This window comes from Cryptosporidium muris, genomic scaffold (assembly GCF_000006515.1).
Source record: "Cryptosporidium muris RN66 scf_1106632373407 genomic scaffold, whole genome shotgun sequence".
NCBI lineage: Eukaryota > Apicomplexa > Conoidasida > Eucoccidiorida > Cryptosporidiidae > Cryptosporidium > Cryptosporidium muris.
The window spans coordinates 685445-710861 of NW_002196572.1; the positions used below are offsets into that span (position 1 = coordinate 685445).

General features: G+C 28.1%; 9 protein-coding genes across 9 annotated transcripts, besides 12 other annotated features; 5 read left to right on the forward strand and 4 right to left on the reverse strand.

Annotated features, from left to right (window-relative positions):
• Positions 1-456: 456 nt before the first annotated feature.
• Positions 457-2117, reverse strand: CMU_018650 (uncharacterized protein; the record flags this gene model as incomplete). Its single annotated transcript, XM_002140421.1, has 2 exons — positions 457-720; positions 831-2117. 2 exons carry the CDS (start codon positions 2115-2117, stop codon positions 457-459), a joined length of 1551 nt encoding a protein of 516 aa, XP_002140457.1.
• Positions 729-756: a sequence feature (AT_rich).
• Positions 2118-2595: 478 nt separating the features above from the next.
• Positions 2596-3639, forward strand: CMU_018660 (uncharacterized protein; the record flags this gene model as incomplete). The annotated part of the gene is made up of 2 exons (XM_002140422.1): positions 2596-2910; positions 2983-3639. 2 exons carry the CDS (start codon positions 2596-2598, stop codon positions 3637-3639), a joined length of 972 nt encoding a protein of 323 aa, XP_002140458.1.
• A 25-nt stretch (positions 3640-3664) lies between these two features.
• On the reverse strand, positions 3665-6168 carry CMU_018670 (uncharacterized protein; the record flags this gene model as incomplete). Its single annotated transcript, XM_002140423.1, has 2 exons — positions 3665-6009; positions 6111-6168. 2 exons carry the CDS (start codon positions 6166-6168, stop codon positions 3665-3667), a joined length of 2403 nt encoding a protein of 800 aa, XP_002140459.1.
• A 534-nt stretch (positions 6169-6702) lies between these two features.
• On the reverse strand, positions 6703-11700 carry CMU_018680 (uncharacterized protein; the record flags this gene model as incomplete). The annotated part of the gene is made up of 1 exon (XM_002140424.1): positions 6703-11700. One exon carries the CDS (start codon positions 11698-11700, stop codon positions 6703-6705), a length of 4998 nt encoding a protein of 1665 aa, XP_002140460.1.
• Positions 11701-11969: 269 nt separating this feature from the next.
• Positions 11970-12011: a sequence feature (AT_rich).
• Positions 12012-12256: 245 nt separating this feature from the next.
• On the forward strand, positions 12257-13009 carry CMU_018690 (uncharacterized protein; the record flags this gene model as incomplete). Its single annotated transcript, XM_002140425.1, has 1 exon — positions 12257-13009. The coding sequence occupies one exon, from the start codon at positions 12257-12259 to the stop codon at positions 13007-13009; it is 753 nt and encodes a 250-aa protein (XP_002140461.1).
• A 100-nt stretch (positions 13010-13109) lies between these two features.
• Positions 13110-13156: a sequence feature (AT_rich).
• Positions 13157-13346: 190 nt separating this feature from the next.
• Positions 13347-14489, forward strand: CMU_018700 (uncharacterized protein; the record flags this gene model as incomplete). Its single annotated transcript, XM_002140426.1, has 1 exon — positions 13347-14489. The coding sequence occupies one exon, from the start codon at positions 13347-13349 to the stop codon at positions 14487-14489; it is 1143 nt and encodes a 380-aa protein (XP_002140462.1).
• Positions 14490-14827: 338 nt separating this feature from the next.
• On the forward strand, positions 14828-16177 carry CMU_018710 (uncharacterized protein; the record flags this gene model as incomplete). The annotated part of the gene is made up of 1 exon (XM_002140427.1): positions 14828-16177. The coding sequence occupies one exon, from the start codon at positions 14828-14830 to the stop codon at positions 16175-16177; it is 1350 nt and encodes a 449-aa protein (XP_002140463.1).
• Positions 14875-14903: a sequence feature (AT_rich).
• Positions 15510-15547: a sequence feature (AT_rich).
• Positions 15879-15901: a sequence feature (AT_rich).
• A 76-nt stretch (positions 16178-16253) lies between the features above and the next one.
• Positions 16254-22165, reverse strand: CMU_018720 (uncharacterized protein; the record flags this gene model as incomplete). Its single annotated transcript, XM_002140428.1, has 3 exons — positions 16254-18781; positions 18841-19027; positions 19427-22165. 3 exons carry the CDS (start codon positions 22163-22165, stop codon positions 16254-16256), a joined length of 5454 nt encoding a protein of 1817 aa, XP_002140464.1.
• Positions 19031-19060: a sequence feature (AT_rich).
• Positions 19229-19304: a sequence feature (AT_rich).
• Positions 22132-22176: a sequence feature (AT_rich).
• Positions 22177-22587: 411 nt separating this feature from the next.
• Positions 22588-22732: a sequence feature (AT_rich).
• A 182-nt stretch (positions 22733-22914) lies between these two features.
• Positions 22915-25338, forward strand: CMU_018730 (uncharacterized protein; the record flags this gene model as incomplete). The annotated part of the gene is made up of 1 exon (XM_002140429.1): positions 22915-25338. The coding sequence occupies one exon, from the start codon at positions 22915-22917 to the stop codon at positions 25336-25338; it is 2424 nt and encodes an 807-aa protein (XP_002140465.1).
• Positions 24075-24103: a sequence feature (AT_rich).
• A 3-nt stretch (positions 25339-25341) lies between the features above and the next one.
• Positions 25342-25365: a sequence feature (AT_rich).
• The last annotated feature ends 52 nt before the right edge of the window (positions 25366-25417 follow it).

Sequence of the window (25417 nt, forward strand, 5' to 3'; positions counted from 1 at the left end):
GATCGTCTATGAAACTCTAAAGATACTTCTCTCGCGCCCAGGACGAGACGAAATTGCATGTATATTATAGGAGGGTATATGTAAGAATATTTTGAACACAAAGAAACTATGGACACTGCTTCATTAAATCCCACTTTTTAGAATATAACACCTCCCTAAACTATATTGTTAAAAAACCCTCCATTATATTTAATCAGAAAATCTTTAATGCAAGATTAAATACCTAGACATGAGTATCTAAGGTATCCCTTTTTATAAAAACTCCAAAATGGTATATAATATTCAGTGATGCTTTATACAATACGGAATTAATGTTTATTTAATGATATATTACTGTACAAAGCACAATAAGAGGTGGAAATCATATACACTATTAGTAATTAATACTGAAATTGACAGGAAATCACTGACTTAAGATATACCTATAAATAACTTATGTATTTCTTTTCAAATTGTTTAATATTTCCATTCCTCATTATTACTAAATTTTAATAAGATAGGTATCATAACATCAGCTTCTTTAGACATCCTCCAAGTGTTTACCATTTTTGATGAAAAGTCATCTAATAACATTTTAGATAGATCTTTTTTTGATATACATAAAATATATTCATTTTCTTCTATAATAGTATTTGAACTAACTAGCATCTCAACACTTCCTTGTAACATACTTTGCTGCGTTATAGTTGTGCCGTTCAAACATTTAACTTCGTATAGTTTCTGAAATCAAAATATAATTTAAAAGAAAAAATTATTGAAGTTCTTTAATACCTCATTAAGTATAATATAAATTTAAAAAAGTAATAGAATCTATTACTTTCACTACTTACCTCATTCTCCATCACAAAATCTAAACGTATTGTTGGAAATCTAATTATACCTTTGCAGGGCATCTTTATCATAATATTATCTGTATTTTGGTAACCAATTAATTTATCTTCCTTTGAAATAAAATGTTTACATTCTAAATGTAAAGTCGCAAATGGAAAGTTGACTGGCAAAAAAGATCTATTGAAATTTGATTTCAATGAAGTGTCATTACTGTATTTTCTATATTTCGTATAGTTAAGATTTAATAGGTCATAATAACCTCTGCTTGAAGCAAATATTAATTGACTACTATTAGTTTTGTTGATATCTGAATAGCAGTTAATTTCAGCAATAAGCTCACCAGTAATAAATACTTGTTTAGGTTTCTTTGCCCATAAAACATATCCACTACATGGCATAGCTACAGGAACTTCAAATATTTCTTCTTCATATAATGGTGGATTATAATCTTCTAGAACTCTTAAAATAATGTCACCGCGACTTACATTATAATTTACACTAGTATCTATCGTTCCATCTTCTTTGTGTACAAGTTTTCTATTCATAAACTCAGTCACTATTCCATTAGCAAGGCTGTATCTCTCAATTATATCACTATTCTTGCAAAATATTCTGTATAAACATGTATTTGCATCGTACTTAAGAGATCTACTAAATATTTGAGAAAATATTATCAAACCATGACAAGGTGATACAAAGACTCCCCAAATAGATGTAGAATGTAAAACTTTTGTATATATTCTTTCCTTAATACCCTTACCACTGTTAATTGTATTGTCAAACTTAGATATAATATAACCAAAATGGTCTATTTGTATAGGTTTACTCATTTTAGAGTACACAATATTAGATCCCTGATGATTATAAGGATTTCTTGGCCATAAATACATACTAGCTTCAGAAGAAAATGGTTCCATTGAATCTCCAACACGCATATTTTTTGAATAAGTTGGAAACATAGAATTATAAAACTCAATTTCTCTATGGTCTATTGTGCTTTTGTTATTTCTTTTTTTCTCTTGGAACCTTGTCAAATCTCTTGCTAATGACAATCTCATAATATTACTTTCATTTAAAAACTGTAATTCTTCCGTATCCAAAGGAGATATAGATTCATATTTATGAGGCATTAATATTTTATCTTCATATGACCTAAATTTGTTCTTTATTTTCATAATCTTACTTTTTAAAATTCCAGGTTTACCAGTTGAATGCAGAATCTTGAAACTAAGAAGAATAATTATAAGTAGCTCTAGAGCTAATTTCACTTTAAAATTCAGCATCATTAAATAATAAAAACGTTGATATTCTAAAATCAAATTTATTTAAATTAAGGTACTTTGAAATTTCATTATCAATCCTATTTGTAATTAAAGCCAAAAAAGTCTGATTAGCAAGTACAAATTTACTTTAAATATAAAGCTTCAAGAGAAGTAGAATTGACCTCAAGTAACTTCTCATTCAAAGGTCTATGTTAGATTAATTTTATATCTGACGTAGGGAAATTATTAACTGCAATAGGATAGCTTTGACAAATCTAAGGATATGGAGTGAACAGATTACTTCTCCAATATATAAAGAAACTCAGATTTAAGATAATTAATCAATATGATACAACTATATATTTACTCTTCAACATCAATGTATAAACTAGAAACTTTATGTATGGAATAATAATATTCTACACTACTAACAAGACGTCAAACGCGTACATCACGGGGATGTCCCGCAATATCGATTTCAGCCAAATTATAATAAGGGCAGATGGTAAGGTTTCTCCAAGCAATTCTATATCTAGTGGTATACTCTCTGAACTTAGCTCTCATATGCTGTTTGGATGTAAACTCAGAAAACTCTGATATATTTACTCCACTGAGACCTAAAGCAGCTCACCTTTTAAGACCCGACAAAATTAGGGAAGGGAAGGTTCGAAGTGAAAAGTTATACAAATATATTCAAAATTATTACAATTCTATAGCTGCATATGTTGTTGCTCTTCACTTGGCATATGATTACTCTTGCATATTTAATTATAAATTTGTAAACTTACCATTTCCTATATTAGTAGATAAAGAAGATGTAAGTTTAATAACTAGAAGTTTTTTTTTTTTGAATATCTTCATAATAATTCTTTCTCCATTAAAATTTTAGGATATAGGATGGTTACAATGTATGGATAACAACACTAATATAGAATCAGTAGTTCAATCTGTCTGTTATGGTACAGTACAACTACCTTATCCTCTTACATCAGCAGATAACATTTCAATTAGAAATAATGAAGAATTTGTAACTCAAATATGCTTTCCTGTTTTTCCTTCCCATCCAAATGTACCTTTTTATTATCCCAAAATCCCAAATAACCAAGCTCAACTATTTCCAAGTAAATTATTTACTTCAAAGAATATTAAACTTAATAGAGAAAGAACTAAGAATAATAATATGAAAGATCAGATTGTATACTATTTATCCACTGAATACTTAAATAGTAACTGTATGATCAATAGGTTTTTGAACAAGCATTCATTTACAACTACAATGTTTTCTGTATTAGGGATAATAGTATGTACAATAAATTCCTCAGAAGAAGATAGTCCTAAAGTATTGAGCGAAGTCATTCGTTCTTATTGTGCTGGCATTGGGTTATTTAATATTCACAAGAATTTCAAAGATTTTGCCTTTTTTCCTATAAGTAAAATGGAACCCTTTTTACAGGTATTTTGCATCAAGTCTACTTATAAAGAACTTTCTAAAAGAATTAATACTCCAGATAAATCTATAAGAGATATAATTAGGAATATAAAATAAGACTTCTAATTTATTATATATATTGTTAAATTTGCCTTTTCATTTTTTGTTCTCTTCTTTTCCTGGTGTGTGGTATCAATGAATCTTCATATGACTTCTTCACTGATTTAAGCTTAGAAGTAACAGTTTTCTTTGGATACCTCCTTTTTATCTTCTTTCTTAATGGCCTTATTGATCTAGGCTTTGTAATTGAATTCCGTTTAATTCTCAGTAGTTCATTTGAATTATGTCTATTATATGCTGTACTAGAATTAAAATATAATGGTTTAGTTATAGTGTTATCTCGATGTACTGAATTTGTAGCTAATATATGAGAAGCTTTCTGATCTATTCTACTTTGAAGAACAGGTTGATTTTGTTTATATCCGTTTAAATCTAAAGATTTTTTATATAATATATTTGATAACCTAGTCAAATGATTAGATCCACTTTGGAAACCCCAAAATAGCATTGAATCATAAATTCTTCTATACTCATATTTATTATTTCCAAAATATAATAAGTTAAATAGAGGACTTAAATATTTAGTAAATTTTTCTATAGCCCGTATAGATGCTGTTTCAGTTGATTTATCTACAGTGTCCAATATAAATTTGGGGCAATACTTAATGCAAGGATTTGGTTGAATTACTGAAATTTCTCTAGATATCATGGAATTATCCAAATCCTTTAAATATAAAGATGGAGATTCAGTATTAAATATTTTATTAGAGGGAATAGTTGAGATAGTATAACCAAGAGGAGATTCATGTGATTTTTTGATATTTTGATCTAAAAAAGATGAAGGTTCTCGATGTTTTAAGAAATTTCTAACAAATAATTTTACTGAAGGTTTGGTGAAACCTGATTTAGAATGAAGTAGTTTATCAGAAGACTCTATAGATGCTGGTAGATCTTTTATAGCTGATGAGTTTAACAATTCTTTAGGCTTTAATGAAGTATTATATAGTGGATGTTTTCGTAATTCTACAAGCTCTGGAGGAACTTTACTCTCTGACTCATCTATTAATTTAATCTTATCTAAAGAGTCACTTTTAAATTCTTCAACTGAATGCACTCCAAGTACTAGAGGATCTTTATATAAAGGTTTAACTGATAGTTCTTGAAATATTGGAGAATCCTCTAATAAGGTTACTGGTGTTTCGCGACTAGTATTGCCAAATGAATGGTCCAAAGCTTGTGGTAATTGTTCACTAACTTCAATAGGCAATAATTCTTCATAACCAATTGATTGTGATACTGGCGAAACTTCTGATATATCAACATCATCTGTATTACTTACCTTCTGAGAAATCAAGTTATATTGTAATATCTTTTTTGAGTCTTCTTCTACTCTTACAAAACATAATTCTTCAAATTTTTTTCTCTCTAAGGTATAAAAAGGTGACTTAATATTTAATGACACTGAAGGTTTAATTATATCTTCATACCATATTCCCTTTTTAGCCAATATTACTGCAGTATGAAATTCCACTTCGTTCTCTGAAGGAAAGATCTCTTTATTACATTGAGGACATTGAAATATATCTATGCAACTATTACACTCTAAATCACTTAATTTCTTATAAGATAATAAGCGTTGTCTCTTTAAGTCTTCTTCTATTTTTGTTCTAAGTATAACTCGTTGTCTAGCTTTCATCTCTAACTTTTCATCTTCCAGCTTCTCTTCTATAGAAATAAGAGACCTCCTAAAAATAAACTCTTGAAGAATTACTTCAATATCTTTATCATTACCTTCAACTATCTTACTATTTTTTTCTATGCTTGTCACATATATATAATGAATACTTTGCTTTAAACCAGAATATGCAAATATTCCTTTTTGAGAAAGATTCTCAAATAATCTTATAGGTGAATAATATCCCAAACCTTCATAAATATACCAAATTCCCCCGTGTATAAATATAGCTATTGTCCCAGATCCTAATAATAAATCATCGAATTCACGAACTAAATCTTTTGGTAATTTATCATCTATGTTAAATTTGTTATTTGGTATAATAAAATATCTATAAGGACACGAAGTTTGAGCTGAATTATCCACTTCATCCAAAATCATTGGATACATATTACTTAAAGGATTTAATAAATTTAATTGCTCACCAGAAATATATGCATAACTCTTCTGCTGAAGTGTTATCCTTACTCGCCTATAAATTCTTATAGAGCTCACCTCTACATTGTTTTTAATGTATTTATATGCCTCTATAGAAGCCTTTTTAATACATTGGAAATGATTGACAGTCATATAATATATTTCATTTGTGTAAAAATTAGTCAATTTTGTAAATGGAAATATTGAACTATTGTTGCTACCAGTATTTCCATATTGCAAATTATAATTATTAAGTTCATCAAAATTTCCGGATGCTATTACGAAACATCTTAACTTAGATATATAATATACACATATAATACTTAAGATTAAAATGTAACACTTTTGAAACATCTCAATTAAAATATTAACAAACCATTCCAAAACTGTAATGGAAGTATACTTGAGTGTACAGGATAAACAAAAATTCTCATTCCATGCCTAATATTTTAAGGTACCCTTTCATACCTAAGTAATATATATTCGTTTCTTCAGTAAGAATATAGGGCTAATAGATCATTAACCTGGGTAAAATATTTACACCATTTAGAACTTAGATCTAATATAACGAATAACGCGCCATGAACTCAAACCGCCTAATATACTCTAATTTAGAATTGAAGTGAGGAGAATATTTTATGTATCTTCACAATAACGTGCTATTATCGGCTATTACAACCAATAACACTATCAAGCATTAAAAACAAAATTTAGAATTATGTGATATATTTGTTTTAAATAAACAAAGTGACAATTTTTTTTTAACTTAAGGTTTAGCTAAAGCTTGTTTATCCTATCTATGAATCCTTATCCTGCTCTTGCAATCGATGCTTATTCATATTCTCTTACCCCACATCATAGATAGATTTCCTATGAGATCTGATCCATGGATAACTGAGAAGACTATATAAACAACTAATCGAGTCTGTTAAGTAGCACTGCTTATTAAAGTATTACCAGCTAATTGCCTACAATTTAAATCCAGAATCTTGACATGCCTTTAATATGGCCCTAATGTGATTCTCTGTTAAATTTGCTGATTCGAGTAATAAATGCTGTTCAAATGCACCTAAACACTCGTAAGCCCGATAAGATCCAAATTTCTCACCAGGGAATAAGACTAATTTCATTGATTCAACAAAATCGCATATTGTATGATGACTTAATTTAACTGTCTTCACTCCTGCTTCATTACCTAATCTGTTGAAATTTAGAAACATTTTAGTTGCCCGTTCATTTTCAAGTGGAGTAAAGTTATATTTTGATTTAGTTCTATGACTTACAAATTGAGAGCAATCCCCCTCAATGTTAGTTGTATTACTCTCAACCAAAATAGCTTGACAAACCTTTTGAGTTCTATGACCTGATACTGAATAACCTAAGTTAACTAAGGTAGGATAGATAATATTGGTACACTCTTGCAATGTATTAACTCCACTTATTTTAAATGCAATGTCACATGCTGATCTTCTGTCCATAACAACTCCTTTTGGTAATATTTTTGGAGCCTTAGCAAATAGACGATAAGCACGATGATGAGAAGAGATACTCATTGATTTATAACCATACTTAATACAAAATATATCACGATTCATAATCTTTGTGGATATGGAAGTATTTGATTCTAAAAGTGGAGAAACTACAGATATAGGTAATTGCTTGTAAATATTACTCCCTTGAATCTTAAACCCTTCAGGATATATCCCAGTAGTTTGTTGCCTTTTAAGAGCCTTCTCAACGTAAGAAAGGGCCTTTTGCCCAACATTAGAACCGGCCAATGGACCAGCAACAATAGGTACTCCTCTTGAATCCTTTCGACTTTTATTATATTCATAAATTGGCTTCTCAATATGAGGCTTTCGAAACAATGGGATAACTGGCAATTGTAATCTATTATTCGATTTTTGCCCTGGAGCAGAAATTTTCATCATTGGCGACTCAATAGGCAACATTCTAGAATTTGGAGCTATTTCTGAAGAACTAAATTTAGAGATTGGAGATTTTGTAATATTACGACCTGATTTGGGAGATAAAGATGAAGTAGAAATAGAAGATAATTGGTTATCTAATAATGGGCTAGGACTATATGTTGTCTCCTCAAATTTATTAATCCCCAAATAATTCATTATTTCTGAAAGGCTATTTGTTAATTTTATAACAGCTTGATTAATACTTATACCATCTTGTGAATTCTCCCCCCTTCCCGATATAGCTAAATATGCTTTTAATAAATTCTGTTGATTTATAAAGATATCAACTAATGTAGAATTAAACCTATCTGCAAAGTTCAACAATTGATCTGAATTAGAATTTGCTGCTAATCTAGCAATATTTCTAACGATAGATCGTAATCTTTCTCCAGAATCATCAAACAACTTCTTCAACTTTTTTCTCTCCTTTTCAGCTAATCTTCTAGTTGCCATAATATCCAGAAATTCTTTTATATGACCTTGATTATTTTGAGTTCTTACTATATTTGAAGAAACTTTTGCAACAAACTGAGGAGAAGGAAATTTCTTTTTAACAGAATCTGTTAATAAAGGAGATAGAGACTCAGGTGGAGTTATATCAGCTGATGATATAGTACTAAATCCTAAACCTGATCTTTCAATTTTTTGACATTTATTCATATATACTTTAATCGAACTGAGTAACCTCATCAAAATTGAATTAATCTCATCAGCATCTTCTATTCTTGTAATATAATTTGAAGGTTTTTGTAGTCTCTTATTAATACTACCCAATTTTGAATTAACTTTTTGAATTTTCTTATTTAAGGAATTTACTGCATTATGAGATTCTGGAGATAAAGTACTAACTGAAATCCCTGAAAGAATTTTTGAAGCCTCTTCACTTGTAGCTGCTACCTCCATAAATAGAATCCTTAAATTACTAATAGCATCACTCAAAGCTGAATTATCATGCGGTGAGATACTAGTTTGAGATACTGAAGATAAAGGAGACTCAGGAGAAAGTGGAGATGGCATAGAAAATGATTGAAAACTTGCTTCAACTTGATTAGATAAATTGATTTTACGAGATTCAGTGTCAGATAAAAGCATTGATGTCATACTTCTATCAGCTGGCGATAGAGATGGTTGCTGCATTAAAATTAAAAGCTGTTCTTGTTGTTGATCTAATAATTGCCTTTGATTTTCTACTGCTTTTAGAAAATTCTGAACCATAGATGCATCTGCCGTAGAAATATCAGTAGTACTAGCAGATGATATTGGAACTGAAATTAATGGCTGGGAATACTTCCGAGCCCCAGAAATTAGATGAGTTATTGTTGGAGATGTTACAGCTAAATTCTTCTCAATTTCACGCTGTTTAGAATTTAAAGAAGCAATCACACTTAAAATTTGATGTGTATCATCAGAATTTAAAGGTTTCTCTAAAATTTGTTTTAATTGTGTCTGCTGCTCTTGTAAGAAGTCTTGAGTTTTAGATTGTTGATCTAAAATATTTAATGTCAACTGTAATTCAGGTGATAGATCAGCAGGAACACCAGGATCTAACGAAGATTCCGAAGATTCTTTTGGTATTAATATATCTGACTGAGATTTATAACGATAAAATACCATCTCAGTTGCTCCACTAAATAATGGAATCATTTCTGTTGGAACCTGTTTCGTCGAAAAGATAACAACATTCACTCCATGTGGTAAAGCCTTACTAAATAAGCTTTGGACTGATGTACAAATTTCTTGTACTATCTTATGAGGCATTTCATAAGTACTATTAGGACCATATGCAGCTGAATAATGTTCCAAACATTGTGAATAAAAAGTTGAAGAGGAAGAAAGAGATTTGAATGAAAAGCGTTTAATCATTTGATCTAAATCATTATTATGTTTAAATGGAGCTGTATCATAAGAATATGGAATAACAGAGTAAATGGCAATTCTCGATGCATAATTTACTAAAGCAGCGTGATCTTTAATATGCCTTGAATATTTCTTATATGTTTCCTGCATTGTTATACAAATGCGTGTAATTACTTCTTCAGAGAAATCTGCTTCTTTAAACAAATTATCAACAATAGTTTTACATGATTCAAAAGATTCAATATTAATTGACTCAACCATTGTATTAAATTGATCCTCTCTATAGAAGTTAGATAAAGATTTAACTGCTTCTGAGTGTTGTTGAATTGCAGTTTTAAATAAAGTACGCAAAGTTGCAGGAGGAATGGTAACGTAATGTTTAACCATTGAATGAAAAGAATCACGCCATATTTGTCTACATACTTTTAAAGCATCTGCTGCAGTATAACTTGATTCTGATGAATCATCCAAAGAGAGAAATAGAAAGAATTCAGTAACTTCATAAATACAACTCATAGCAAAATTTATAATATTAATTCTTTTTGCCAATTCTTCTACTCTCTGGTTATATTCACCCTCAGAAATGGATGAAGAATAAGAAGTTAGTGCAAATTGTACAAATTTGTAAATATCGAATTCTGATCCTAAATCAGAATCTGAAGTTTGAGATAATGAATGACTTATAGGAATTGAAGGAACTGGAGATGGTGTTGAAGGAACTGGAGATGGTGTTGAAGGAACTGGAGGTGATTTTAAAGAAGCTTGAGATAATTTTGAAGAATCTGGAGATGGTGTTAAAGGAATAACTGGAGATGGTGTTAAAGGAATAACTGGAGATGGTGTTAAAGGAATAACTGGAGATGGTGTTAACGAAGCAACTGGTGACCCTGACAAATGGACATTTAATGAATTCAAAGACTCATCAGCAGCAATATCGAATATTTGATTTTGAGAATTCTGAGGACTCTGAGAACTCATTTCAGGAACACCAGTAGATTCTTCTGCTTCCAACATTAATGATTCATCGTAACTTCTAGCTGAAATGTCCACATCGTTACGGTGAGGTGCAATAGAAACTTCATCTGGGAGGTATCCCTGTTTAGTCTCAACCTCAGTTTCTTGTAATATTTCAAGCTCATCAGTTGGAACACTTGAATTCTCATGAATATCTAATTGATTCTCAAAAACATTCAACTTTTCTTGAGTACGTTTTATCCTCTCATCAATATTAAGTAACTGTTGTTTAGATTTCATGATAATATCAATTGCAGCATCTCTTTTTCTTTTTTCTGACATTAAATAACCGTAACTTTCTTGATGCTTTAACTTAAGACGAGCCATTTCATCCTCATGAGCAATTAATGATTCTTCTGGAATACTAGATTTCTTCATCTTTTCGAATCTAGCTTTCATATCTTCATAAAGATGTTTAATCTGATTAACAGATGTAATTAATGACCTTATATTAGAATCAATACTAGCTCTATATTCCTCTGCACTTCTAACTACTTCTGACACTTCCTTATGAATCTTCCTATCATTAAATAGCTTTTCTTTTAACTCATAATAAAATTGGGAATCTCTTCTAATATCTTTTCCAATTTCATATTCAGTGAAACTTACTTCGGGTTCAATATCTATGTTTAATTTATCCTTCATTTCACGAAGTTTAATCTTTTCAGGCTCATTTGGAAGCGTAACTATAAATGGCATATTTGATGGAACATTCTTATCCGTGATATGAATAAAATCAAAAGGTCCAGAACCATTAGTATTGGATTCCCTTTTAGGAGTTTTAAATGGTGAAACAGCTTTCTCTGACACCTCTTCAACTTCACCAACTAGACCTCCAAATTTCGGCATAGGAGGTAATAATTCCTTATGAAAAAGCTTTTTATTATTATCATTTGGATCTTTAAAAGAAGATGGTGGTGGTGGAAAGGCAACAGAAGTATCCAAAAAATCAATTGAGAGATCAGAAGACAGACTTCCTTCACCTGAACCATCTGGTGTTGAATCTGATGATTCAGATTGCTCATAATTAGATGGAGAAGACCTAACTACAGTTAGGTATAACAATGTAAAACATAAAAAATACCATATGGTATACTTTCTACTTACAAATTCTATCTTTACCATCATATAAAATACAGTTAACACGTTGCAATCTGGTAGAATCCTCACTATATAATTCCTAACCAACCTTGTTATCTTCCTAATTGCCCACTTTTGTTTAATTTTATCTATTATAGAAAGAAATATAATATTTATGTTCCCTGAGCTCTCAGTATTTCTTGATCTTAATTCCTATACATGTATAATCTATTAATTACTTTAGATCAGCATTACCCCCCACAGAGGCGGGAAACATTTTTACAAAAATAGCGCCTTTATATTTGTTTTACTTCTAAATAATTAAAAAATTAAAAATATAATTAGTTTTATTTTAACTTATACTAATCAAGTCATGTGTAGAAGTAAAATTTAAAGAGAAATAGTATTAAATTTTCCTATTTTGCAAAAAAAAAAAGTGTTATAACCTATAATAATGAAAATAGCACTACACTTAAACCGCTATTATCACAAACAATTTGGCTGACTTACTTGATCGTTTCTCCACTATTATTTCAATTAACACTACATGTCTATTACAGATACAACAAAAGTGGTCATTCTTTTCTTTTTTAAAAAAGTTATGTATCGATTTTTTTGTATTCTATCCTTGGTTTTAGTATTTAACTTTTGGACACTAAGTGCTGAACTTATTATCTATACACCAGTTATTTCTGGTTATACTACAAATATTACAAATAATAGTAATATAACATTAAATACTACTAATTTAACTAATGGTTATACAATAACTCCTTCTAGTTTTAGAAACTTTACTTTGGAAGAAAGAACACCTAAGACAAAAATTAGTGAAGGCTTTATTGCAAAAACAACAAGTACTACTGTAATTAATGATAGTGATTCTAAGGATCCATGGTATCTTATTGAAGAAGCTATGAATAATACAAATTATGTCTCACCAGAACCACCATTTACAAAAGATTCAGTTGGAGCATGTGTTAACAAGATTTCTGATACTGCAATTATATTTGGTGTAGGCCGAGATGAATTCCAGAAAATAATAGTAAAGTGCTCAAGAAAATCCTTTGGAAATTTTAAACTTACAAAGTCATGTTTATCCAAAGTTGAACTTTCTGGTCATAAATTAAGCGAAGGATGTATTAACTGTTGGTCTGCTACAGTCGCATGTGGAAGAAGTAACTGTGCACATCATTGTTTTGCTAATACATGTGTAGCTAAATGTCAGAAGTGTTCACTTAATCACTGTTCAAAAGATCTTAATAAATGTGCAGGGACCAAATGGTTACCATTTCCATGTGGTCTAAATCCACATAATCCCATACCGGATAACTTTAAAGCTAAAGAACCTCATTAATTGTCTAGTTGTTAGTTTTTGTATTTCCCAATTAATACATTCTTTTACTTTTTTTCTTGTATTATAAAAATTACCTAATTAGTGTGAAATATCCTATACCTTATATATATTAAATTATTAATAATATATTCTATATACAATTAATTAGGATATTATATCTCTAAGTAATTATATCGTAGTACTTGACAAGTATCCTTTATTTATTGAGTTGCTATTTTCTTAGTGGAGCGGCGTGTCTCCTAGGTAACTATTTGAATCTGTCGTATTAATACGGAATGACAAGTGTCTATACAAAACTCTTGACTAAAAAATTTGTTAATATCAAGATTATACAATAATGATTAAGCATCAGTGGTCTCTTATTATTGTATACTCATTCTTATTCTTATTCCGTACTGATCTATTTAATCATATACATTGTTTAGAGTTTGATACAATTCAAGTGAAAGGTGAGAATGATAAAGTTGAGACATTATTTGTATTAATTATACCTAGTTCTAATGATAAATATACTACATCTTCAAAAAATAATGTTCCGGTTTTATATGCTTCAGATTTTGTACACAAGAAATCTGCTGGTGTTCCAAAAAGTTATTTGCCTCGTACAAAATTAGACACTACAGAGTTTACGAAGACATCAGTTGTTACATCTTCACCCATAGAATTATTTGAAGATCGCAATAAAACTGTCAGAGAATTAATTAAACAATTTGATAATAGTCATGAAGATGGGAATTTAGAGAAACTACAAAATGAAGTACCTACAGTTAGTGAAGATTTAGTAGAAAAGGAATCTGTGCAATATAGACCAATGAAAATTATTAATTTAGATGATGATTATGATTCAATAACTGAGTCATCAGAAGATATATCAGAACAAGTTTCTCAAGATAATATTGAAAAAGAAAAAGTTGATAGTGTAGTTAGTGATCATATATCTGTACTTAAAGTTGATGATTCAGAACATCAGACGACTAATACTACCATTGTTAGTAAAAATATACCTGATGTGGAATGGAGTAATATAAAGACAATTCTACAAACAACTACTTTATCAACACCATATCCCCCTATTACTCAAGAAAGTAAAGGTTCTTGTATTAACTTTTCTGATATATCAATTATATTTGGTACTGAAAAGGATGCTTTTCAAACTGCAGTTATGAAGTGTGGTAGATCTTCTCTTGGAAAGTATACTGGAACAAAGAGATGTATTATGAAAAAGACTTTTACAAAAGATAATTTGATATTATCTGAATTATGTTCAACTTGTTATGCTGAATCAGTATTATGTGGTAGTAAGAACTGTAAAGGCCCATGTTTCTCAAGTACATGTAATAAGAAATGTCAAGAATGTCATAAGGAAAAGTGCTCACAAGAATTAATTAATTGTACTGGAGTATCCTGGCTTCCCCTACCTTGTGGATTAGATCCATTCAAACCTATTCCAGATAAATGGTCAATAAAGGACCCTAAATAGGGCAATATTGTAAAGTATTTATAATTCTAAGTATCACGAGTATTTCTGTAGTTATATCTGATCTAAATATTTATTATAAAAATGTTATGTGATTTACTATACTCAACTTTTTTCCTTAATTTAGTTAACTTACAGTTACGAATATTTGCCGCCTATAGCGGGTTCCACACAATAAAATTTTTAAGAGCTAGATTTTGCTCTAGTAGCTACATTTATAAAACGTAATACGATAAAATTAGGGACATTAGAGAAATATAAAACTAAGACTATTACAATAGTTTTAACATATATATATATATATATCAACTAATATTTGGGTATAATACTTAATTGATAGTATGGAATGTAATAGTCCAGATTCTAACTTTTGTCAATCTCTACCTCCAAATATTAAACAATATAAATTAATAAATAGAAATCAGCTAATGAGAGTTAATATGCCACTATTAAAAATGAAAAGTTATAATTTCGATGTTGGTACAGTTATTGAAGAGGATAGTGAGTCAGAACTACAAAGTAAGATTCAGAAGATAACAAAAAAACAGAGGATACTAAAATTTATGGAGAATGTCAAAATGTCTATAAAGACAAATTATGAGAATCTTAAATTAGGAATACATAAAATTTTCAGGAAATCTAGTAATAAAGATAAAATTTTGAATTTATCAAATGTTGATCCTATTATATTACAAAGACCTAGGAAAAAGAGAAAATTTAAGTATATATCAGGTCAATTTCGAAGTGATCTAAATGCTCATTTTCAAGAAAGTTTATCTTTAATTAGGTTAAATTGTATAAGAATAAAGGAGAAAATATGTACAAAAATTACTTTAGAAGTATCTAAAATATCTTATTTGATTCATAATACATTTAATAAGAAAAAGTCTAGTTTCATCATTTCATTTAAGAGTAAATCGAAATTGATTAATATTTCAGATTGTGTGGAAAATAAGGAAGATTTATCTAGTCTAATTTGTGAGAATAATACAACTAAACAATATATAAATGAAGTAAAATCCGAAAATAAAAATAATAATGAATTAAAAGATAATATTTATGAAAATTCTAGTAACTTTATTGTATTGACAGAATTATCGGATTTTGTAACTAAAAGTGAACCTGATACTACACCTAGTACAATTGATTCATTTCCTTACCTAAATTTTGTAGATTCAATGAATACAACTCAAAATGATAGCATAGGTAATCATAAAGTAATTTTACTTAATATTCAACAACTTTTATTAAGAATGGAGAGTATGTATAAGGAGATTTCTTGTAAAGATTTAGAAGATATAAAGAGGAATTTAGATAGATATGATATTTCTATCAAATTTATTGACAATACTCAGATTGATAATAATTGTATAGGTGAGACAAATAAAGAGGATATAATAAATTATATTATTAAACAGGTTTTATATTGTCAAGATATATTGGACTCAACACGTGAAATGGCGAAATTATTATCTCATAAATATTTTGATCTAGAAAAAGATGGAACTTATTATGAGTTAGCATTTTTGATTGTAAGTCAATCTCTTCAATATTATGAGAAGATACAAAGGAACTTAAACTTAATTTTTGAAAATAGAATGATAGAATTACAACCAGATTTGAACTATAATATCTTAGATTCAATAAATAAATTTAAGAATAATTTAACTGCTAAGTTAACATTCATATAAAGAATATTACAATTTTTTAGAATATCAAATAATAATCATTTTAAATCATTTATCTATCCTATACTATGAAAATAATTCAATATATTTTTAAATTGTTAGCTGGTTTTATTAGCATATCGCAAATAGATTTATCAATCCTAGCTAGTGTTACATATAAGTCACTTCTTAGTACGGATTTGATAATACCTCTATTATATAGTTCATTACAAGCATTTAATAAAGTCAAATCATCTAGTAATTCGTCCTTTGTAGTGAATTCCTTTTGTATGAAATCAATTAAAGGGAGCAACAGTATCTTTATGGGATCTTCACTATTATTTAATGCTACAAGACCTTGTATTCTATACCATAGTCTTTGCAATATAAGTGCGAATGTAGGTTGTAAATTAAATTCCATAATAGATCTCTGAATGAGTTTATCCTGATCTTCATTTATATTGTAATAGATATTTCTTGATTTTTTTGCTTGAAAACTTATATTTACTTGTAAATTAAAGTTCCTATCAGATTTGAGTGACTCTTCATTACAAAGTGTTTTAAGTTCTGTAAAAAATGAACGATGGACGACGGGATTCACATGTTTTGATTCTTGTAAATTATTATTATGTATTATGAGCCATGTATAATATTCCAATACTAATGTAGCAAATTGAAAATAAGTTGGTTGTCTTTTTTGTAAAAAATCACTTAAATCCCCAATTTTTGAGCTACTTCTTCTCATACATAGAGCTAACTTTACCACATTGTAAGAGAGAAATGTATAACCACGTAGATAACTTTCCAATGAGAAGCAGGGAAACCTTGAGATTTCAGAAATAATGTCAAAATTATTTAGAGAAACAAGTCGTCTATACGACTGAAGAAAAGTAGGAGCTAAAATATTACATGTAGCTATATAAGCTTCAATACCTTGATTAAAAGTAGCCATTTTACCTTTATTTTGATCCTTAGAAACCCATCTTTTAAAAGGGTTATCATTTGGAATAAAACTTAAACCAATTTGTGACCATTCTGGAAGTTCTTGAATATTTTGGTGAATTTCACTAAGCTTTCTTATGACTTTATTTTCCTGATTATTCCATATTACCTGTGGATTTCTATTATTATATAATGATGTATATTTATCTATGTACAAAAAATTATTCTCTATCTGTAGCTCCTGATTCTGCATATTTTGCTCTTTTTTTTGGAATATTCTGTTCATATTATATAGAATACTACTACCTTTTAGTAACTCAGATATAAAAATTGAAATATAATTAGGGTCACTAAAAATAGCAGAATTAATAACCTCTTTACATACATTTGGGAGATTTCTTTCTTCCAAGAAACTTCCAAACCCCATAGATTCTCCATGTTTATTCATATCCAAACAGTCATTGTAGTTATCTCTATAATGAAATATATACAAAAATGAATAGTCAATAATTCTTACATCAATAAGTTTCATATTAATAATATTAAGAAGATTGTATTCATGATTATATTGAGATATTGGAGGTAATATGTAAATAATATTTCCAAAATTGATATCACAGTGCATATATAAGCTAAATCCAGAAGCTGCAAAGGATTGAATTGTATGTATACTGAGATATAATAATGTTAAAATAGTATGATACCAAAGATCCCAACGTGTCATGGAATAATCCTCTTGTAACCACTCAAAAAGTTTTCTACTCCTCAAATAATATAAAAGACTATTCATTGTTTCTCCATGAAGCCTTTCCATAAAGAGATAATTCGTAAAAAGGGGCTTTATATTTCTTACATAAGTATCTGAAATTCCTTTTTTTTGTACTCCACTTTCTAAAGGTATGTCTTGAATTGAAGCTCCCAATTTAAAAGGATCTGATTCAAAATCTTTGACATTATAAAATATCGAAAATGTACTTGGAGCTATTTGATACAAATCCCCCTTCGAAGATGTCCATAACTCTAAGCTTACTAAAATACTAAGAATTTTTTCTCTATTCCAATATTTATCCCTCTTAGAGTGGACCTTATTAAAGGGACTTTTTACTGAAATCACAAATTTCGATTTTTCTAATAACCAAGATGGGAATAGTTTATTATTTCCATAGAACCATATTCCAATATTCTTTACTTTATATTCAATTTTATTTGAATTAACTAGGAGTGAAGATTTTATGAATATTTCATCAATTCTACTTGGGACATTTAATATCCCAAAACCTACGGAGCCATATTTCCCTTGCAAGAATTTCCAGGAAATATTCATTATGCCCTCACTATTTGATATTGAAATTACTGTCATATGTTTATTAGAGAGATTTTCAAATGATTTTTGTAAGTTTTTATTTATTTCACAATCAATTAGATTACTTATTTCACTGCAAAGTAATTCAATACTTTGATACTTTAACATTTCCTCACCTTTAAGTTTTGAATATTTCCTTGTCTCAGAAATTAACATTTCCTTTAGGTTTTTGTTTCTTAAGTATCCTATATCAGTACTGACATCATTATTTAATGTACTGTATTCTTGTTTATTCCCTTCATCTTCATTATATGAGTCTAATAATGGTACCAAAATTAAGCCATATTTTGAATCACAATTAATATCAAAAACTTTATTTGATTCTAAAAAAAAAAAATAAACATAAGCTTAATAAAAAAAAAGTCATAAATTAATGACTTACCCCTATCCTGATGATTTTTAATAAGATAATGTGCAGCATCTTGGAAATAATACTTCCTGAACATCAGTAATTCATAAGGCTGTTGTTTATATAATTCTGAAAGACTAGCTTTTTCTAATTTTTGTTCAGAATTACTATCTTCTGTAATAATATCTACTGGGATATCTGATTTTCTCTTAGAAATAGTCTGAAAAAAAAGATTAATTTTAATTTATAATTTCATTAACATTCAATATAAACCATAAAAATTCTATTTAAATTAGGAATTGTAAAATATAAGATATAGAAAACAGTAGGACTGAAATTTATAACTTAATCTTCTTTATACTCATTATTTAGGTAAAACTTTCACAAAATCAAGCTGATATAAGATTTATCTATTATAAGCATATAATTCAATTTATATATTATTCATTACTTTATATTTAAAAAAAAAAATTGAAATGATAAATTTAAAATATATTGCAAATACTTCAAATTATATGCTATTGAACTTTTTTATTAGTAATCTTCTAATCCTACTTGAATCCTTATACCAATTAATCCCATAATTCCCGTAAAAAATTATCTTACCCTATTGACGTACTCTTAAAGACATTTGAGAAGCTTCCTTATCTAAATACTTCTTTGAATTTTCCTGGGTGATACTTTGATCTGTTAATAATATACTTGCATTAGGGAGAAGTTTAAAAAATACTTGACATATTCTAACTAATTTATATGATTCAGCATATTTTACTAAAAATTGAATATTTTTAATAGTAAATATTGTTTCTAATTTATGCTGTAATTCAGCTTTGGTACATAATTCCATAATATTTTGTTCATTTAGAGTCTGTACTCCTACAGCTTGAGCCATATCATTAATCAAATTCATAAAATTCATGATCATAGCTTTATTAAATGGTTCCGGCATTTCCAAACCTTGAAATCTTCCATAAATTCTCATACCAGATAGCAAAAGTGGAATTTTATACTTTTTAGTTTCCATTAATTCATTTAACCATAAATCTGACTCATAGTTTTCTGCAGTAACAACAGCTAAGGCTGGTTTTAGAACTTTGTCACCTATAAATGATCTATGTGATTCAATTTTTGTTACACAATTTTTGATATCTCTACAAATAATATCTGGTAAAGTATATGTAATTGAAATAGTTACTTTATTTCCTTCTGGAGATTCTATAATCTTGGGTATCATTATTACACATTGACGTGATGTTTCACGCAAACTAAAATCCAGATTCAATACACTTATGGCAAAATCAAAATAGCTCATTATAGGTATCTTCATAGTGATTACAGAAGAATTTATAGCCATAGATTTCCTCAAACAAAGTCCTAGCTTACTCAGCCGAAATGAAAGATGTAAGTACCCCCTCAAATAAGATTCTGGTGAGAAACACTGAAAAGGAAGATTAAATCCCAATTTTCTAGCACTTCCATCTAAAGAATCACAAGCTTTCATTAACCCCTCAATACTCTCATTAAAAGTATGACCTTGATCTAATCTATTATGTTTATAACGAAGTGAATATTTTGGATTAGGAGTATGATAATATACTCCAACACTCCACCATTCTGGAATATTATTAAGGGAATCTACTATATCTTTGGCAATCTTCATCATTTTTTGATATTTTGGGGAATTCTTTTTCGATTTTAAACCAATATATACACTCTTTATACATTCTTGAGTAGAAAGAGATAATAAATCTGTATCTGAAAAAGTAGCATAATTATTAATTTGCCTGCATGGTCCTATCATATTCCTAGAATATTTCACTGATGGGACCCAACAAAATGAAATATCAATAATCCTAATTTCCCAAATTGTCAAAGCAATGATATTCTCCAGATTTTTTTGATGATTATTTGTTAAATTAGGGATATGTACTATTATATTACTTCTATTTAAATCACAATGCATATATAACAAATAACCAGAGGCAAAAAAACTTTGTATTGCATGAAAAATTAACCATTGTAGCTTAAATGATGCTTTGAGCCACAAATACCATTGATCAGTATTATCTAACCAATTTCTAATTAATTCTCCGTGCATATATATAACTAATTCATGCATTGTTAAACCAGATATACGTTCCATTATCAATAACTCAGAAACTAATTGAGTTCTTCCTTTTAAATCAGGAAATAAAACTTGTTGTTTATTTGTTTCAGGATCAGTATAATGAATACTAAATACAGTAGGTATATAGATTATAGGTTCCCCATTCCCATTTGTCCATAATTCTTTCGATAATGCATAATACATTTCTCTTTCTCTTTCCCATATCTTTTCTGCTGTTACATATAAATTACGAAAATGTGATTTAACAACTACACTAATTTTTGTCCCACCTAAAAGATACTTTGGCTCATAATTCCCACCTCCATGAAATAATATTCTTACTTTGTGTAACTGGGATGGAACTTTAAAAAAATCTGTAAATGGAGATTGACTAATTTGTAAAACAACATTTTCTTTAGGAACTTCTATATAACCAAATACAACTCTACCATATGATCCATGTGCAGTATTCCACGAATATTCTTTATTATCTGACCACTTTGTACTTACTGAATGTTTTTGAGATTTACTATTTACATTGACTATCTCACAATGTAGCAAAGGTTCAAATTTTGCACATGCAACTTCTGCAGCTCCTTTATCTAAAGCTTTTTCCTTATTCTCAAACTGTCTAGTTAAATTCATTAACATAACTTTTAGGTTTTCTGGAGGTTCCTCTACTTCTAGAACTCCTATTTGTCTTGGAGATATAAATCTAACTTTAACTTTGGTATATTTATCTCTTAATAAATTCTCTTTTAATATTGGTTCCTTTTTTATTATTGGCCTTGTTTTTGATATTCTCTTGATTGCGTCTAATGATATTATTGGACTTGTTTGTAATTCAACAGGAGCTTGAGACATCAAATCCATATCATTCATCATACTACCAACAGTAGTATCCGTTAAAAAATTATCTAAAGCTGGTTTTGCAATACTAGTTGCACTCTTCAAATCATATTGTTTATAATTCTTATGTTTTCTTCTAGAAACTCTTTTGAGACTTTTTTCAGAACTTTTATCAGGACTTCTTTCAGAAAAATTCCCTTCATTCTTTTGTGGAAAAGGTGATTTCACTCTTTTTCTAATTGGTATCCCTCCTGCTAAAGGAATATTTCTTGTTAATGGTTTTTCTCTTGGTTTTGATTTTTCAGGTGATAGTTCAGATCTATATCCATGTCTCTCATATTTCCCATTAATTAATATGAACAAACTACAAAATAATACTAAAATTTTGTTTAATATTTTCATTTTTTTATTTTCTCTAAAAATCCTATATTCTAGATCCCTTTATGAGAAAAAAATTTTTGGATAATTTTGAGTAAATAGTCCCACAACTTCTATAAATACTTCTATATACTATATTTACATATCATTTACTTCAAATTTCTTCTTTACTCTCCCAATACTATCCATTCAAAACTTTTTCTCCACCTTTATTTTTGATATAATCTATTACTAATGCTCATCTTATTATTAGATCTACCACGTAAGGTGTACCGCAAATGATCCCAATATATTACTAAAGAATTAAAGTTACAAATTTCTAAAGAAGTTATTTAATATCTAAATAAGATCATATTGAAATTTTCATAAATCCTAGGTTTATTTAATTTATTATTGCAAAATTAGTAATAATAAAGTAGAATATACATTAAGAAATGTTGAAATAGAAAAATTTACAATTTTTAAATATTTTAAAATATTATAAATTTAAAAGGCTATCTATCTATATAAATAAACTTTTAAAATTTGAGGTAATAATAAAAATTACAAAATTTAAATTAATAAAATTTATCTTTTAATATTATAAAAAAACGGTTAATAATTTTGGGCGGGTATTTTTTGGAGAGGTGCATTTATATCTAGTTGATAACCTAAAATTCTCGTAGTCGGTCTTTGACAACGTACTGAAAAATAATTTTTGAAAATATAATGTAAGTACATTAATAATTTCTTATGCATAAGACAAGCAAATATTTATTTTTGATTATTGATGAATGCTAATCTACTTAACTATAGCTCTTGTATATTTTTGGACCTGTATATCGTGGCATCAGTATGTAACTCCAAAATATCACATTTATGCTTATACCATTGGTTATAACTATTTGCAAGGTAAAGATGAACAAGATAATTTATTCTATAAACCCAATGATATTGAATATCAAAGAAGATCAATATCTTTTAATAAATACATGAATAATAATGGAAGTAATTTTATAATATCTAAGCAGGATAGAATAAAATTAATTGAAATGACTAATGAAAATGAGAATCATTTGCTTTTTGAAGGTAGATTATTACAAGGCAAATTATCAGATTTTGAAAAATATATTGGATTATATACAATTTGTACTTATTTTTCATCATTTATATATTGTGATGTGGATATAAATAATAATACTCTTTTATTGGATGATCCATTAAAATTTCCTTGGATAACTTCGGATAAAAAATTATCATGGAGTGTTTTTGGAGGAACTTATGGAGATGTAGTATGTGGTTTGTTACGTGGAGGATCTCATTTATTGGAAATAAAGAATTATGAATCTTTTTTATCAAGTACTTATATGATAGATTATAATTCAATTTATAATACATATATAAATCATTCTTATTACAAGAATTCTAGATTTTTGAGATATTATGAAGATATGAATATTTGTATTAAATCTTTTAGATCTACAGATATACCTTCTTATATAGATATTTGGAACCGTGAACAATATATTTTGAAATGGTTAAATAATGATATATGGAGAATTGGAAATATTGATGTATCATTTGTACCTCTTGTAATTACTATAACAATGAGAAATAAAGAAGATAAATTAGAAAGATCAGATTCAAATAATAAGCAACATAACTATAATATCCTTTTTCCAATTAGATTATATGAGACTAATTATCCATGGAGTATTTATTCTAATAAATATTGGTCTTCATTTTTAATAATGGAGAGAATATGGGGTCCTAGTATAGCAGATGTTGCCAGATATTTAATTAGTGATGAAGTCTTAAATTGGATTCAAAAATCTAGTGAATTTTTATATTATTGGAATATAGCCTTATTAAAATTATTATTTATGCATTTTGCATCACTAGTATCATTTTCATTAACAGGGAGATTAATTTACCAACATTGTGATTTACATGCTAATAATATATTTATTATTTCTAAATTTTGGGGACCATCTATTCATAACCAACTTTTTGAACCTATAAATAATCCTTATGAACTAATTGGTGATATAATATTTAAACCTTTTAATGAAATGAGGATTTTGGATTTTACATTTGTAAATGTATTATATTCTTATATTGAACGTCAATCTATTAATATATGTAAAACACTTGGAGAAACTTCCTTAAATGATATAGAGAATTGGATAGCTTTTATATTTGATTTTAATATGGATATAAATATAGCTTTAGAAAAATCCAATATTTTTTTGAGGTATCAACCATTAGAGATATTAATTGAGAATCTTATGAAAAATAATAACTGGAATTTAATTAAACCTTATTTTATGGGTAATAGTAAATATTGGTGGATTAGATGGTCATTTAAACACAAGTATACATTTGATGAGACATTTAATAATTACTTAACATTCGATAGTTCCTTAAGAAAAACACTGGATATATTAGAAATAGAATATAAAAAAGACATAAATGTGTCTATGCCGAAATATATGGAGAGAATTAATAAAGAATTTAATAATGCTATTTCCTTTGAGGTTTACTTAAGAGGGTATTTTTATGTTCCATTTGATCTTATGATATTTGGTCATTGTACATTATATTACTTTGGAAATTCACATATAAAACATTTGAATTCTTCATATTTTAAATATGCTGTAAAGACTTTGAGTTTATATATGACAAAAATAACTAGCACAGATAGACCTTTATGGAGTTTACAATACGTTCATGAGTCAACACTACTTTGGGATAGATGTTATAAGGTTAATTCTCGTTTTCAAAATATTAGACTTAAAAGAAAATGGTTAGATGAATATTTAGAAATAGAAGATAGTGGACAATTCAATAAAAAGAAAAAATTTCCTCGATATATTAGAAAATGGTTAGCTAAGACAGAGGAAGAAGAAGAAAAATTTATTTACATAGTAATGACACTATTTAGAAAATCAGAAAGTGAGATCCACTTTGCCTTAGCAATTAGAATATTTTATAAATATATACTAGGAAAAAAGATTAACAAGGAAGATTCTATAGAGATTAGTCTGGAAATATCTAATAGGATATTATCATATATTTCAGATGATTCAAAGTTATACAATAGTACCATGCTGTTAACTGCATGCTATAATTTAACTAATAGTGAAATTGGAAAATTTCCCATACTTCAAGATTTAGATTCAAATTTTTGCGACTCAGTACTTCCTTCTGAAGAATAGCAGTATATATATATTTAATAAAAATATGAAAGTTACATATTTGACTAATATAGATAATAGCAAAATCTATATCTGCAAG